A 13707-nucleotide genomic window follows, 5' to 3' on the forward strand; every position below is an offset into this window, starting at 1 on the left:
TAACAACTGTTGCCAATTTTTCTTTTTTCTTTTTCTTCTTCTCCCCAAAGCCCCCAAGTACATAGTTGTATATTCTAGTTGTAGGTCCTTCTGGTTGTGCTATATGGGTCCTGCCCCAGCATGGCCTGATGAGCTGTGCCATGTTTGCACCCAGGATCCGAACCAACGAAACCTGGGGCCACGGAAGTGGAGCACGAGAATTTAATCACTTGGCCATAAGGCCAGCCCCCTAGGGAACAGCAATTCTCCTTTTCTCCACTACAGCAAACTCAGGATGTATTCTGATAAATATTAGGCTATATATGTTTGTTCCCTCTTTGGTTATTTTATGTCTTCTCGGTGGATAGTGGGCACAAACCCCACTTTTCATTTCCTTTTCTCTCATTTGTCTTTTCTTATCTTATTCTTCGTCTTCCTGAAAGTTCAAAGAAGTGAACAAAGAGGAACAGGAAGGGAAAGAGCTCAGGAAGGGTTTAGGATTAACAAAGTCCTTAGAGTTTGGTTGTTTTCTTTTCACCAAGCCCAGGGGAAGATGTTCTTTTCTTAACCCCAAAATTACCCTTTTTCTTGAAACTCCCTTTTCTCTCTGATTCTCTCTTAGGCATGGTCCGTCTTCTCATATGTTAATGTGAGATATCTGTTTATACTGATTTCAGGAGGCTGGCTTTCCCTCTCTCAATGCCTGTCCAGGGAGAATCATGCACCCTTAGCTCTCCAGTACTGTGGTTCATACGCACAACTGATTACTTATACTACAAAGACCTGCATTCCTTTTTTTTCTTTTAATTCATTCATTTCATGAATATTTTGAGGGCCTCATATGTGAAAGGAAGTGTGCTAGGTTGTGGGGATACATAGTTCAGCTATAGAAACACCATCTTTCCTGGATCTCCTAGTCACCTGCAGCAGAAATATGAATCAAACTATCTCATGACAAATAATTGCAAAAACGGCAAGGGCTATCTGACCCAGCCAGGTTGATCAGGAAAGGCTTTCCTGAGGAAGCAAAACCCTGGTTAATGTCTGAAGGATTATTAGTGAAGAAGGCCAAGGGCAGAAGGGAGGACAGTAGCAGTCTGCCCGAGAAGGGAGGCTGGAAACAGAACCCGGGGCAGGGCTTCAGACAGGGAAACAGGCTGTAGGAGAGCACTGGGCTCAGAATGTATCATATGCTGCTCTCTCAAACACGGTGCCGGCTGTACTCCAGATTAATATGTGCCTGTTGGATATAACTACCGGTTTGAATGTAGGAAAAGGGCCTGTATGTATAGGAGGTTGTCAAAGGGAGATAATGGCTCAAAACACTGGCCAATATAGCGTTTAGGACGGAAAGACCAAGAAGCCATGCTGCTCTTTGCATTTCCCATCTCTGCAGAGTTGTAGTGTTGTCTAAATGGACACATCCACCTAAGTTAATTGTTGGCTGAACTGACAGGTGCGTGAGCTTGATCATCTCAGAGAAATCTGGTGATAGAATAAATCGATACAGGAAATGAGACTGTTCTCCCTTGAAAGGGTGGTCTATGCAAAAGCCCTGGGGTAGGGGGTCAGAGAAAGCACAAAGAGGTTCAGGCACTAAGAGGCAAGAGTGGGTAGAGAAAAGTAAGCAAAGAAGAAAAATAACTCTGATAGCAGATTAGAAATGAATTCTAAGAGGGAAATTGCTGCAAAGGCACAGAGAAACCACTAATAATTGCCATCGTCTAGGCCCTTGCTAGGGTTCAAGTGCTCAGTGGACCACGAGCATCAGCATCACCTGGAAGCTTCATAGAAACGCAGAATCTCAGGTCTTACCCAAGATCTGCTGAGTCAGAAAGAATCAGGACAGGGTTGAGGGTGCAGTGTATTTGTATCTTTCGTTGATAACAGGAAGCTATCCGTGAACTTCCAGAAAATATGATCTGAGCTACTTCCTGGCCTGAGGGTGATTAAAGTGAAGTGTTTATGAGAAACGTGGTCTATTGAGTTCAGAGTCACGGCCATGGTGGCCAGACCCTCCGCGAGTTTCAGGAAAGAACTGCGAGTAACGCTCCAATAAATTAGAGGCAAGAAAAAAAAACAAAAGGGACTGAGAATAAGACATGAACACACCTAAATAATACGGAAGAAACACTGAGAATTTGGATAAAATTGGATTAAAAAATTTGGATAAAAATACAGAAACAGAGGATACAGGAGAACGTAGGGAATGTTGCAGTCCTAGCGGAGGGCAGGATTCTTCTCTGGACAACAAGTATTTCACCTGTCTTTTCTTCTGTTAACCCCCTGACAGTCACCACCTGGCCTCACCTCCTACTTGGTGTGCTTTTCTCCAGCATCTCCTACTCCGGATCGGGAGCTAAACCAACAGCACTGGAAGTACCAAGAACCTTGAGAAGTATTCAGAATCCCAGGTCCCACCCCAGACCTACTGAGCCAGAATCTGCATTTTAAGATATCTCGAGGTTATTCTTTTGTATATGACATTAGGGTTTGCAGATTAAAATATCTCAAATGCAATTGCTAATCCCTGAATTCCAGATAAATAAATATAAACTAATTCTCACATGAAAATTTGTGATCCCTTGTATGAATGATATAATGCTAACAACGCAATTGTTCAGAAATCTAATCATTCTTAATGAGCCAATCCCATGTAAATACCAATGTAGCTCATATTTCTTATGCTGCTGGTTATGATAGAAATATGCTACTAATGTATGTCAAGGAAACCCTAGGGGCTGGCCCCATGGCTGAGTGGTTAAATTCACGCGCTCCGCTTCGGAGGCCCACGGTTCGGACCTGGGCACGGACATGGCACCGCTCATTAGGCCGCAGTGAGGTGGTGTCCCACATGCCACAACTAGAAGGACCCACAACTAAAATATACAACTATGCACTGGGGGGATTTTGGGAGCAAAAAAAAAACAGCAGGAGGAAAAAAGAAAAGAAAAAAAGATTGGCAACAGTTGTTAGCTCAGGTGCCAATCAAAAAAAAAGGAAAGCCTAACTAATTTATACTTTTATAACTTCTCCAATGAATGAGTACTTTATGACTCATAACCTAAACCCTATACAGTATAAACTTCTTGGGAGTCCCCTGATGTTTCATAAATTTATTTTTGACAGTTTATCAACATTACAGTGGTAGACAAAGAACTAGTCACACTATAAGTATTATAATTTATAATATATGCAATCAAGTTAATTATTAGTAAATGAGATATAATTCCAGCTATAGCATGACTTCAGTGGTCTTTTCTAGTCCCTATCTTTAGAATTTTTCATTATGGATAAATTCCTTCCTCTGGATGTTAGGACTTTTCTGATTTTCAGCTTACCATTAAGCATCTATTTCTGGCCTGTTCCCACCTAACTCCAGAGAAAATCAGTGACCTCAGGTTGTAGATTCTAGGATCCATACTTTGAACAATGGAACATGAACCCCTGGAAGTTTGTGCCAAAGAATTTCCCCTCTTGTTTCCATGCCTACCTCAACAAGAATAGTGCCATGAAATAGTATCTTAGTTTTGAGCTTCATTAGTTTTGGGCTGTTTTCAGCAAATATTTTAAAAATAGTTTAGGATTGATCATTACTATTATTTTAATTCTCTTTGTAGTATAAACACCATAAATGGTTTTCTCCGTGTTGAATTCATTTGTTTTTATCTCTATCATACATGGTATACTGATTCTCCTCACTACTATAAATTCACTTATTTACGATTTTCATCTTTGTGCAAAACTCTCCTTGTTAGACTCAAGTGTTTAAAAGAAGACCCTGTTATATAAAATGACTAATAAAAAGTAGAAATCTTCCAAATAATATAAAAATTTAACACTATGACTGCTTCTAGATACTAAATCTTAGATATCTAACATGGTAGTAGTGCATATTTTTTTTAACTTTAAAAAAATCTAAAGGTTTTTTTCTTTTTCTAAATAGGCAATGATATAATACATAATTCCCCAATAGAACTACCATCTAACATCGGAATGTTTTAATCTCAATAAAATTCATAACTTTGATGTAGTTTCTGTTTATGATTAATACTTAACTTTCAAATGGTTATTTTAATCTGTATGTCTCTTTTTCAAAGCTAAGTACAAATATTAATATCAGCTAACCTTAATTATTTTTGTATCTAGCAGATTCGTTTCAAACAAAAACTTCTTAACACTATATCTAATTTCTGTACCGCTCTACAGTCTCAAACAATCATTTCCCTATTTTTTGAATTATAATGCCAGGAGATGGTCAGGTGTTTTTTTCAAAGAAACAAATAAGGCCATTTGGCAAATGTCTATTATCAGCTGCATTCAGAGAACTAATCAGTTATGTCCTCAAATTGTGCTGAAACCCTCAGCCGAAATGTAATGGACACACCTATAGATATACTGTTAAAAAACTTGAGGCTGACCCAATGGTGTAGTGGTTAAATTCTCCCAGTCCGCCTTTTTGTGGCCCAGGGTTCACGGGTTTGGATCCCAGGCATGGAACTAGTATTGCTCATCAAGCCATGCTGTGGTGGCACAGATATTAGCTCAGTGACAATCTTCCTCAAGCACATAGAGGAAGATTGGCACAGATGTTGGCTCAGTGACAATCTTCCTCAAGCAAAAAGAGGAGGATTGGCAACAGATGTTAGCTCAGGACCAATCTTCATCACACACACACACACAAATTATGTTTTGTGGTTCATCAACTTATTTTCATTCAAAAATTATTTACTCCATATGTGCCGTATACCAAGCAAAGGAGGTATCAATGAGGTCCCACAAGAAATGACAATTGTTTCCCTATAGGGAAATAGGACTAGTAAAGAGATACCTGTATAATAATCGACAGGGGGAATCTTACTGAGGAATCAAAACGATGATTTCCTAAGCATTTTAAAATGATCGCTGTTACTTAGAGTGGACTGTCTTGACCACATTAGAAACCCAAGCGGAAGATCCAGCCCAGAGGGTTTCGTGTGGCCAGAACGATGTTTTTAATACTTTGAATATATTTTCCCTCTGGACAGGCACTGGTCTCCAGCCAGGCCAAGGTCCTGCTGTCACCTCTGGCCCTGCACCTGGCTCCCTCACATTTTCATGCTCGGCTCCTGCCATGCCTTTAACCACATGGACCACTGGTCCGGAGCAGGGGTCAGCAAGCTATGACCCATGGGTGGAATCTGGCTCCAGATCTGTTTGTGTGCCCTCTGTGAACTAAAGATCTTTTCTACATTTCAAAAGGGTTATACATTTTTAAAAATACGTGACATAGACATATGTGGCCTAAATCCCTTAAGATGTTTACAATCTTGACCTTTGCAGAAAAAGTCTGTCCATCCCTAGTCTAGAGTAAAGCTGCCCAGGTGTTGATGCATGCATACATAGAGAGTTATTAAGCGTGCACATGAATTACTTTACGTTGTCATAAATTGTGACAGGGAAAATTGTGGAAGACATAGGAAGGGGCAACAAAGATTCCTGGTAGTTGTTTCTAACGCATTCCTCCAGGTAGGATTTTCTGATTCTATAGGCATTGCAACTTTCAGTGTCTTTAAGCTATTTTACAGACAACTCTGTGATTCTAATCCACAGCAATGAAAATGACTCTTGTCCATAGAGGTGCAGATTAATTTTGTCTGGCAGTGGCACAATTGTCTCTCCTCATTGTGGAAAAGCCAGTTTTGCATCTATTTAGCAAATTCTTTTCAGCATTCCAGGTTGCCCAGTTGTCTGATATGTAGCTCCTTCTTTCAGCTGCTGCAACATCTTATGGTTTCTTCAGTAATAAATGGGTTAAATAAAATCTTTGTCATAGGTTCATTTCATGTTTACCATTTTTAAAATTACCATTAATGATATATTAATTTAATTAGGTTATATAGATATGCTATTGTGCTAATATGACATATATAATAAACCATAATAAGGTGGAAAAAATGTAGTCTTTTCATACCACATTGGGAGATGTACATCCCACTTTACATATCACTATAATTTTTAATGCACTTCAATATTTTGGTTACTTTGATATTATAAAAGAAAACACAGAACATTTTTAACAAATATTTCAGGTAATTAAATTCAAATTCGTTGAATGCACTGAAGATTTTTTTAAAAATATTAAATCATATTAGTTATCCCAACGTGTGTATTTCTGCATATTCATAAGTGGATTTTTTTAAAATGTTGGATGGAAATGTACAGACTAATGATTAAGCATCATAAGTATAATGAACTATTGGCTACCGAGGGGGCTGGCCTGGTGACCCAGTGGTGTAGTAATTAAGTTCACACGCTCTGCTTCGGGGGCCCAGGGTTCACAGGTTCAAATCCTGGGTGTGGGATCCATACACCCCTCGTCAAGCCATGATGTGGTGGCATCCCACATACACAATAGAGGAATATTGCCCCAGATTTGCTCAGGGACGATCTTCCTCAAGCAAAGAGAGGGAGATTGGCAACAGATGCCAGCTCAGGGCCCATCTTCCTTACCAAAAAAAAACCCAAAAAACAAAAAACAGACCTACATTTTTGTTCATTTATGTTTTCATAAAGCTAGTTCTCAAGTATCTTTCCTATCATTTAAAATACAGCTTCCTTCTGAGAAGAGCACCCAGTACCTCCACAGAAGGTTATCATATGTCCGTTGTCTTGTCAATTACACTAATGCCATGGAACTTCGGAATGGTGCCACTATTACACAAAGCAATAACAAACCAAAAGATATACATGCAGAGGTTGTTCTAGAAAAGTCTATGGCAGTGCTTTATGCTTTAAAAATAAACTGCTACTATTGGAGTGGTAATTATATGATGTATCCATTAAAAGTTCAGGTGCACTGCTGTTTTTTTCCTAATTGTAAAAGGTTGATGCACACATATCCTTAAACATAGGCTATAAAAGCAACTACCAGATGGGGATTTATGTGACGAGGTCACTAGTGTAGAGAATAATCTGTCTTTCAATTAATAGGCAATTTAAGATTGAAAGGCATTTTCCTTATAAAGGTATTCCCTATAACACTAAAGCCAAAAAAAAAAAAAATACGCAATGCCATGTGAAAGCTCTCCCCTCCTGTGTAAGTGGGGATTTATAAAAATTTCATTGAACAATGAGATTGTTAAAACTCAAGAAATTAACAAAATTTATTGATATGAAGATTTCTATGAGTAACAGGTAGATTTGTGTCTGCCACAAACATTTGTTAAATGTCATGAGATGTATATATAAGGTGGTAAGACATCTTACATCTCTTACAGAGACTGATGATGAGTGGAGCTTACAGCTCTTTCTCTTACATGCCAGCACCTATTTCCACTGCCTCCCTCATATACAGTACTTATGTACATATAGATATATGGTACTTCTCTGCATTTATACACGTTACTCCTATGTGGCACTTATACAGGTAATTTATATACATATACATTAGTTTTTGTTGGGATAATATTACAACTACAGTTTGGCTTTGTGATAGAATAACATTAACATTAGTTCCTGGACTTTGGCATGTTCTATATGCAGCTTTGATTCCTCTGGCATTTGGATTTCTGAATCTTGAATTTGATCTTCTGCACAGATCACTCTGGTACTAAGGACTGATCTACAGCTTCTCCATCATAGGTAATTATTTTGGTTCAAGTGTGAGTCTGAATTCTTAATGAAGAGGGTAGAAATCACTAACGCCTCCTTCCTGCCATCAAAATGATATGCACTTAAGAAATAGTCTACTGACTTAGTCTGACCTTCCAGAATCTTCCCAGTTGTCAAGTTCTGTCTAGTTCTAGGCTGAAGAGCTACATTGGTCCCAAAGAGCCCAGGTCTGAACTCAGTGTGCCCTCTTGACAGGCCAAGCCAACTGGCATATATGTCAGCTCCAAACAGGCTCCAATCAGCCAACATATCCTAAGTTACACACTTTGTTATGACATTTTGATATAAATAGAAAGGCATCGAAATGAAATAGAATGAACTTCTTCTTCACTTGTATTCCAATTCCACTTTATTCTTAACAACCATCACAATGTATTTTGATAATAATTTATGCATATACCTCCCTATATAGACTCTAAGCCCATGCTGGGAAGGGATAATGATTCTCTAATCTTCACATCACCAACATCTAGAGCAGGGACTGACACAGGCCATGATACAAATAAATGTTTATTCTGTTCAAATGAATCAAATGAAAGAGGTATTTTGATGATCAAAACTTGTTCCATAATTGAAAGAATTCTGTGCTTTCACAAGTAGAAATCTGCAAAATATTCTCAATAGATTTACCTGTTGTATATGTGTCAGAACCAAATACACCATTACGGGTGGTTTAGGAATCCATATAATAGAAAATTATGATCACTGACTATAACATTTAACTTCAGATATTTGCATTGCTAGGTCATGAAACACCAATGCAATTTTATCTTGTATTTGCAACAAATCCCTAGAATCACAAAGAATAAAGAAAGGTGATCTGGAATTCAATTTTTAAGGCCATTTAGCTTTCAGAGCTCATATGAGTATGAACTACTTATATAACTCAAAAATATGAACTTATCAAATTCACTTTTAACTCACTGCTAAAGGAATTGAGTTAAAAAATGTATTGTACACTTAGGTGCTATAGGTACTTTAATGGAAGAAACAGAAATGAAATAGTTATATTTTGCAGCATGTTGACACTAAAACACATAAATTACAACTGCCATTAAGACAACAATACAAAACCTAAAAACTATGTACCAGAAAAATCCCATCTATAGCAGTAACTACATCTATCAGCTCTAAGATAAAACAATTCCGAAACAACCTAAATTTCCCAAAGTCAAATTTTGAATTCTAGTTTTAACTTTTATGTTGTAGCCTACAAAAGCTATTTGAAACATAATGCATTTAACTGACTCAAAAATAATTTTTCTGAGATCCACTAAAAAGTAACTAGAGCGGAGTAAACTTCAGCAAATGTAAGTGTTTACACAGATAGGTACCATAGCCACCAACAAATGCTTATTGTGTGGTTGCTCAGACTAGTGGAGAAACATGCGACTGAAAATAAGATCAATTGCTTGGAAAACACTGAGATACAGCTATAACAAGAAACCAAAACCCCAAAGATCCATCCCTTACTTCAGTTTTTTTCTTCCTTTTGGAAAAGCTTGAAACTGTCAGATTTGTGACATTCTAACATTTTCATACAAAATGTATCACCTTCCATTTCCACATACATGAAGAACATTCATTTATCTTATAATGGGAAAAAGAGCAACCCGTAAGATATTAGGTAGCACAAAAGGAAATATCTAGATTGGGAGGTGTGCAAAAGTGGAGGCAGCGTCCACCTAGGCATCAGAGAGGAAGCACAGTGAGTGAGAAGATTTGCTCCAAGGAGCACCCATACCTTGTTTGTTTCCTGCAGTCCAATTTGTGATGTCTTGAAAGCAGGACCTTGAGAGTTTGCACTTAATCTGTTTTTCCTATCCAGGAGCTCTTCCATGTCTTTCACCTGGACCTTTAGCCTTCTATTTTCTCTCTCCAGTCCGTGTTTTTCTGTTTCAAGTACTTCCCTCTTGTCCCACTCTGAGGTGTTTTCAGCCTGTAGTCTCTCTAGCTAAACACAGAAAACACAAAGAAGCAGCATGTAGCGTTTGTAATTGCCAAAAAGCAACGCCCCAACAAACAGGCCCCTGCTAAGAAAAGTTCACAGATATGTCCATTTATACAACTTTTAAAAAGAAAACTGTATTTATCTGAAAAGTTGAGAATAACATGAAGGTACTAAATACCAGGCCGTACCCTAGACGAATGCATCTTTCCTCTTGGTTCTTATGACTCTTTATAACCATACGAACGATATTTGTCAAATAAATATGTTAAATGAAAAACATGATATTTTGCCAACAATCTCCACTCATCTTATGAACCATTTATCACTTGAGAAGGCACAAAATCGTTTCTTGAGCAGCTTTAATTGGATGGATAGAGTTCACGTGTTCATTCAGTCATTCATTTATTTACTGTACCTTTCAACTTCCAGGCACTCTGCTACTTACTGAGAATAAAGAAAATGAATGAGATAAAATATTATAAACTGTGATTAGAGTTCTACAAAATACAAACTCACGTGAGTGAGTAGCCAGTTTGATTTATAGGGAATAGAGGTTTGCAAACCATGGCCAGTGAGCTGAACCTGGCCCACCTATTTTGGTACATTCCACAATAATGATTTTCTTTTTTTAATAGTTGAAAAAAGGCAAAAGAAGAATAGTGTTTCTGACACATTATCATTATATGAAATTCAAATATCAGTGCCACGGAACCGTACTGGAACAAACCACACTCATTTGTTTACATATCCTTGTGACTGTTTGACACCACAATGGCAGAGTTGAGCTGTTGGGACAGAGACCACATGGCCAGCAAAGCCTAAAATATTTACTGTCTGGCGCCTTATGGAAAAAGCTTGCTCACCTCTGCCTTCGTCCCATGGTGCCCAGCCAAGCCTGCACATCAGATTCTCTTGGGGAGGTAGCTATAATTACCAGCGACCAGAACCGACTTCTAGAGGTTCAGATTTAATTGATTATGAGTAATGTTAATGTCTCCCTTGGTCAGCTTTCATTACTTTAACTTTTTTATAGTTAGATTTTAAAGAGGCAATATCAAATGGGTTTATTTTCTCAAGTTTTATTATGTTTGAATGTTTGCTCATTATTATAGTGAGGTTGGTTTTTTTTTTTCTTGTTCTGGATTTTGTAAGTCGAAATGATTCGCAGCTTTTTAGCTATAAATTCTGATCTTGAGCCTGAATTCCAATCCTGATTTCATCATTTATTCTGTGGATAAATTCAGTCAGGTAACTTCATCTCCCCGATGTGGATGATTTATTTGCTAATCTGACAGGGTTTCTGAAAAGAAAAATTAAAGTTATTCGTGGCATAAATCTGTATAGTGAGGCAACTCTTCATAGTAGTAAAACTAGTCGACTCTAGCCCCAGTTCTGTCACTTACTCACTGGTTGATTCTAGACATTTATTCTTTCTGTTCTTCAGTTTTCATAGTAAAATTACGATGACAATAGCAGACCCATCAAATCTGTGGCATTGTAAGGATTGAATGAGATCAATTATTTGAAATGCTTTGTAAACTATGTAACATGATTAAAATAAAAGGCATTTTAAAACTATTTGTTAAGGATAAAAATTGGAAATTACTTGTTTTTGCATCATTAATTTTAAATGGCTTGATTACAAAATATTGAATATATCATATATTTTTCACATCATTTTAAATGCTAAAAGAAAAATCAACTTAGTCAACATTAGGAAAAGTGTTAGATTTCACTAATATCTTTGGAAATGAATTTTGATTAAAAAGAGTCTAAAATCTGCTTTTTCATATACATATAATTGCACCATTATTGTAGGAAATGTTCTGTTCTCAAATCAAAGAGAGGCTCTTGCTTTTAAAAAACAGGAAGCCGAAATTGTGTTCTTGGCACTAGACCTTGCTTATCAATTAAATCTAATAAACTAAGGGATCAAATTTTAGATGATGTGGTTTGACATTTGGAATGCCTATTTGGAGATAAAAGGTGAAAAATAGTATTTCACAACTCAATTTAGAACATGACATTACTTTAATTATTACGATTAACACAAACTTTCTCACTATCATCACATCACTTATCAGAATGAAAATAATAAATCTGTAACAAAAGTCATCAACCTAGGGATGAAAAATTAATTTTAGGAGAATAAATGTCTTTTTGGCCAAGGACAAATATGACATTATGTCAAGGCTTTATAAAATTGCAGGCATTAAAAAGAAATTGCTGAAGTCAATTTTATACCTAATAACAGATAACAGGTAGAAGTAAAGTTTTAAGTAAGTAATATATGGTCTGAACGAATATACTCTAAATCTTAAAAAAAAAAAAAGGGATGATTTTAACAGTAGTAACTACAAAGCTTAAATAATTATGTCAGATTATTTACTACTTGCAGTTTTTTAATTGAAATACCTATTGTCTGATAAATTTATATATTCAACACGTATCAAAAAAGGTAAAGGTTCTGTGAAATTGGAACATCATAAAACATTTAAGCAGTTATTTTTGTTTTCATTTTTCAAAATTCTTTCTTATCAGATTATTCTTTTCCAAGAATTATATGAAAATCCACCACCTTAAAAGCCATTCAACTGAATGCAACTTAAAATTATGAAAGAAAAATCAGGTACTATTTTAGCTTTTAGAGTTTATCATAAGAAATTCTAATAATTTTATCTAATTGAAATGGAATTCCTTTGATTTGCTTCCAACAATCAAGAGAAAAATCCTAAAATATTTTAATTCTAACTCTAATATACTATGAATTTTAACTAATAGTAGGTACTAGTGTGAAATGAATTTCAGGTAATACAGGAATTATTGAAAAATATTTTCCAAGATTTTTAATGTAAATGTATCTTCTAGTCAGAGTAATCACTAAAATACTTGATTAATTACTTCCAATTTTCCACATATTGGACATTAAAAAACATACAAATGTTCAAACATTTAACTATTTAACAGATATTTATTGAGTTCCATTTATATGTGAGGAACTAAAGAGCACTGAATGTACTATTATCAAAATACAAAGAAATACATAAGTACAAACTGGGCAGTGTTTCATGAAGGAGGAAAAGCCCTGGGTGCTACGAGAAAGACCTGTAATAAATTAGGTAACCAGAGAAGGTTATGCAAAGACACAACATTTAAGAGGAAACCTGAAGTCCAAGAATACAGAGAAGCAGAATCAAGGCAAGAGTGTTCCCATGAAAGAAGCAGGCAATAGGTTTGAACATTATGGGAACCAAGAGTCCAATAATGAAGTATTGGAATTTGGGGAGGAGATGGTATGAAAGGAAATTGGAAAAACAAGCAGTGGTTCTCAAAAGTAAATGTGACTATAAGAATCACTTGAGTTGCTTGTGAAAAATGTAATATAGGGATTATTACTCAGGATTGAATATTGGGTCATTTCTATACATATTCATCTATTAACTCAATCTTTGTCACTTGTCGTTGCCTGACACTGTTGAAAGGACGTCAAAGATTCTAATCAATACAATAACTAGAATGTAGGTTTTATAAAACCAGAACCATGTCATTTTGCTCATCAGCCTGGCACCTGACTCATGCCATGTAAGTGCCCCCTAAATACCTATTGAATGACAGAGGAAGTACATAATGTTAGTGTCTAGGAAGAAGCTTCTCTGTATTTCAATTACAGCAATTAGACGCAAAGTGAAATTAAGATCGAATCCTAGAAGAGCCAGTGATTTAACTTACCATTGCCTAACACCAATATGGTTTCTCACTACATTCACTCTGAATTCATATCACTCTTGTCATAGCTGCAGTGCATTTCATGGTTGGTGAATAAAGTGAGAGAAAGAGAGGATTTTCAGTAAAATGACCTAGAACTGAGTCCCAATTCTTATTATCCTGAGAGCCTCAATTTTTCATTTATAAAATATGAAAAGCATTTCCTATAGCCTAGTGTTGTGAGACAGAAATTATATTATTTAGGAGAAATATTTATTTAAGATTCTAAACTCAACACAAATATTTCTTTTTGTAAATTTGTTTTCTAAAGAACAAACATATCAACAGCCAATTCAAATAGTGACAGATGAAAACAGTTTATTAATTTTTCATCATTTTTTATCAAGGTGACAATCATT

General features: G+C 36.3%; 1 protein-coding gene across 7 annotated transcripts in view; it reads right to left on the bottom strand.

Moving 5' to 3' along the window:
* Window positions 1–13707, bottom strand: part of CCDC102B (coiled-coil domain containing 102B) — a 286189-nt gene that overhangs the window by 157221 nt on the left and 115261 nt on the right. For all 7 annotated transcript variants that reach the window (XM_070512879.1, XM_014865138.3, XM_070512882.1 and 4 more), the window contains one exon: window positions 9377–9586. In XM_070512879.1, coding sequence (XP_070368980.1) covers window positions 9377–9586 — 210 coding nt within the window. The remainder of the gene's footprint in view (window positions 1–9376; window positions 9587–13707) is intronic.

The sequence above is a fragment of the Equus asinus genome, chromosome 7 (genome assembly GCF_041296235.1).
Source record: "Equus asinus isolate D_3611 breed Donkey chromosome 7, EquAss-T2T_v2, whole genome shotgun sequence".
Classification (NCBI taxonomy): Eukaryota; Metazoa; Chordata; class Mammalia; order Perissodactyla; family Equidae; genus Equus; species Equus asinus.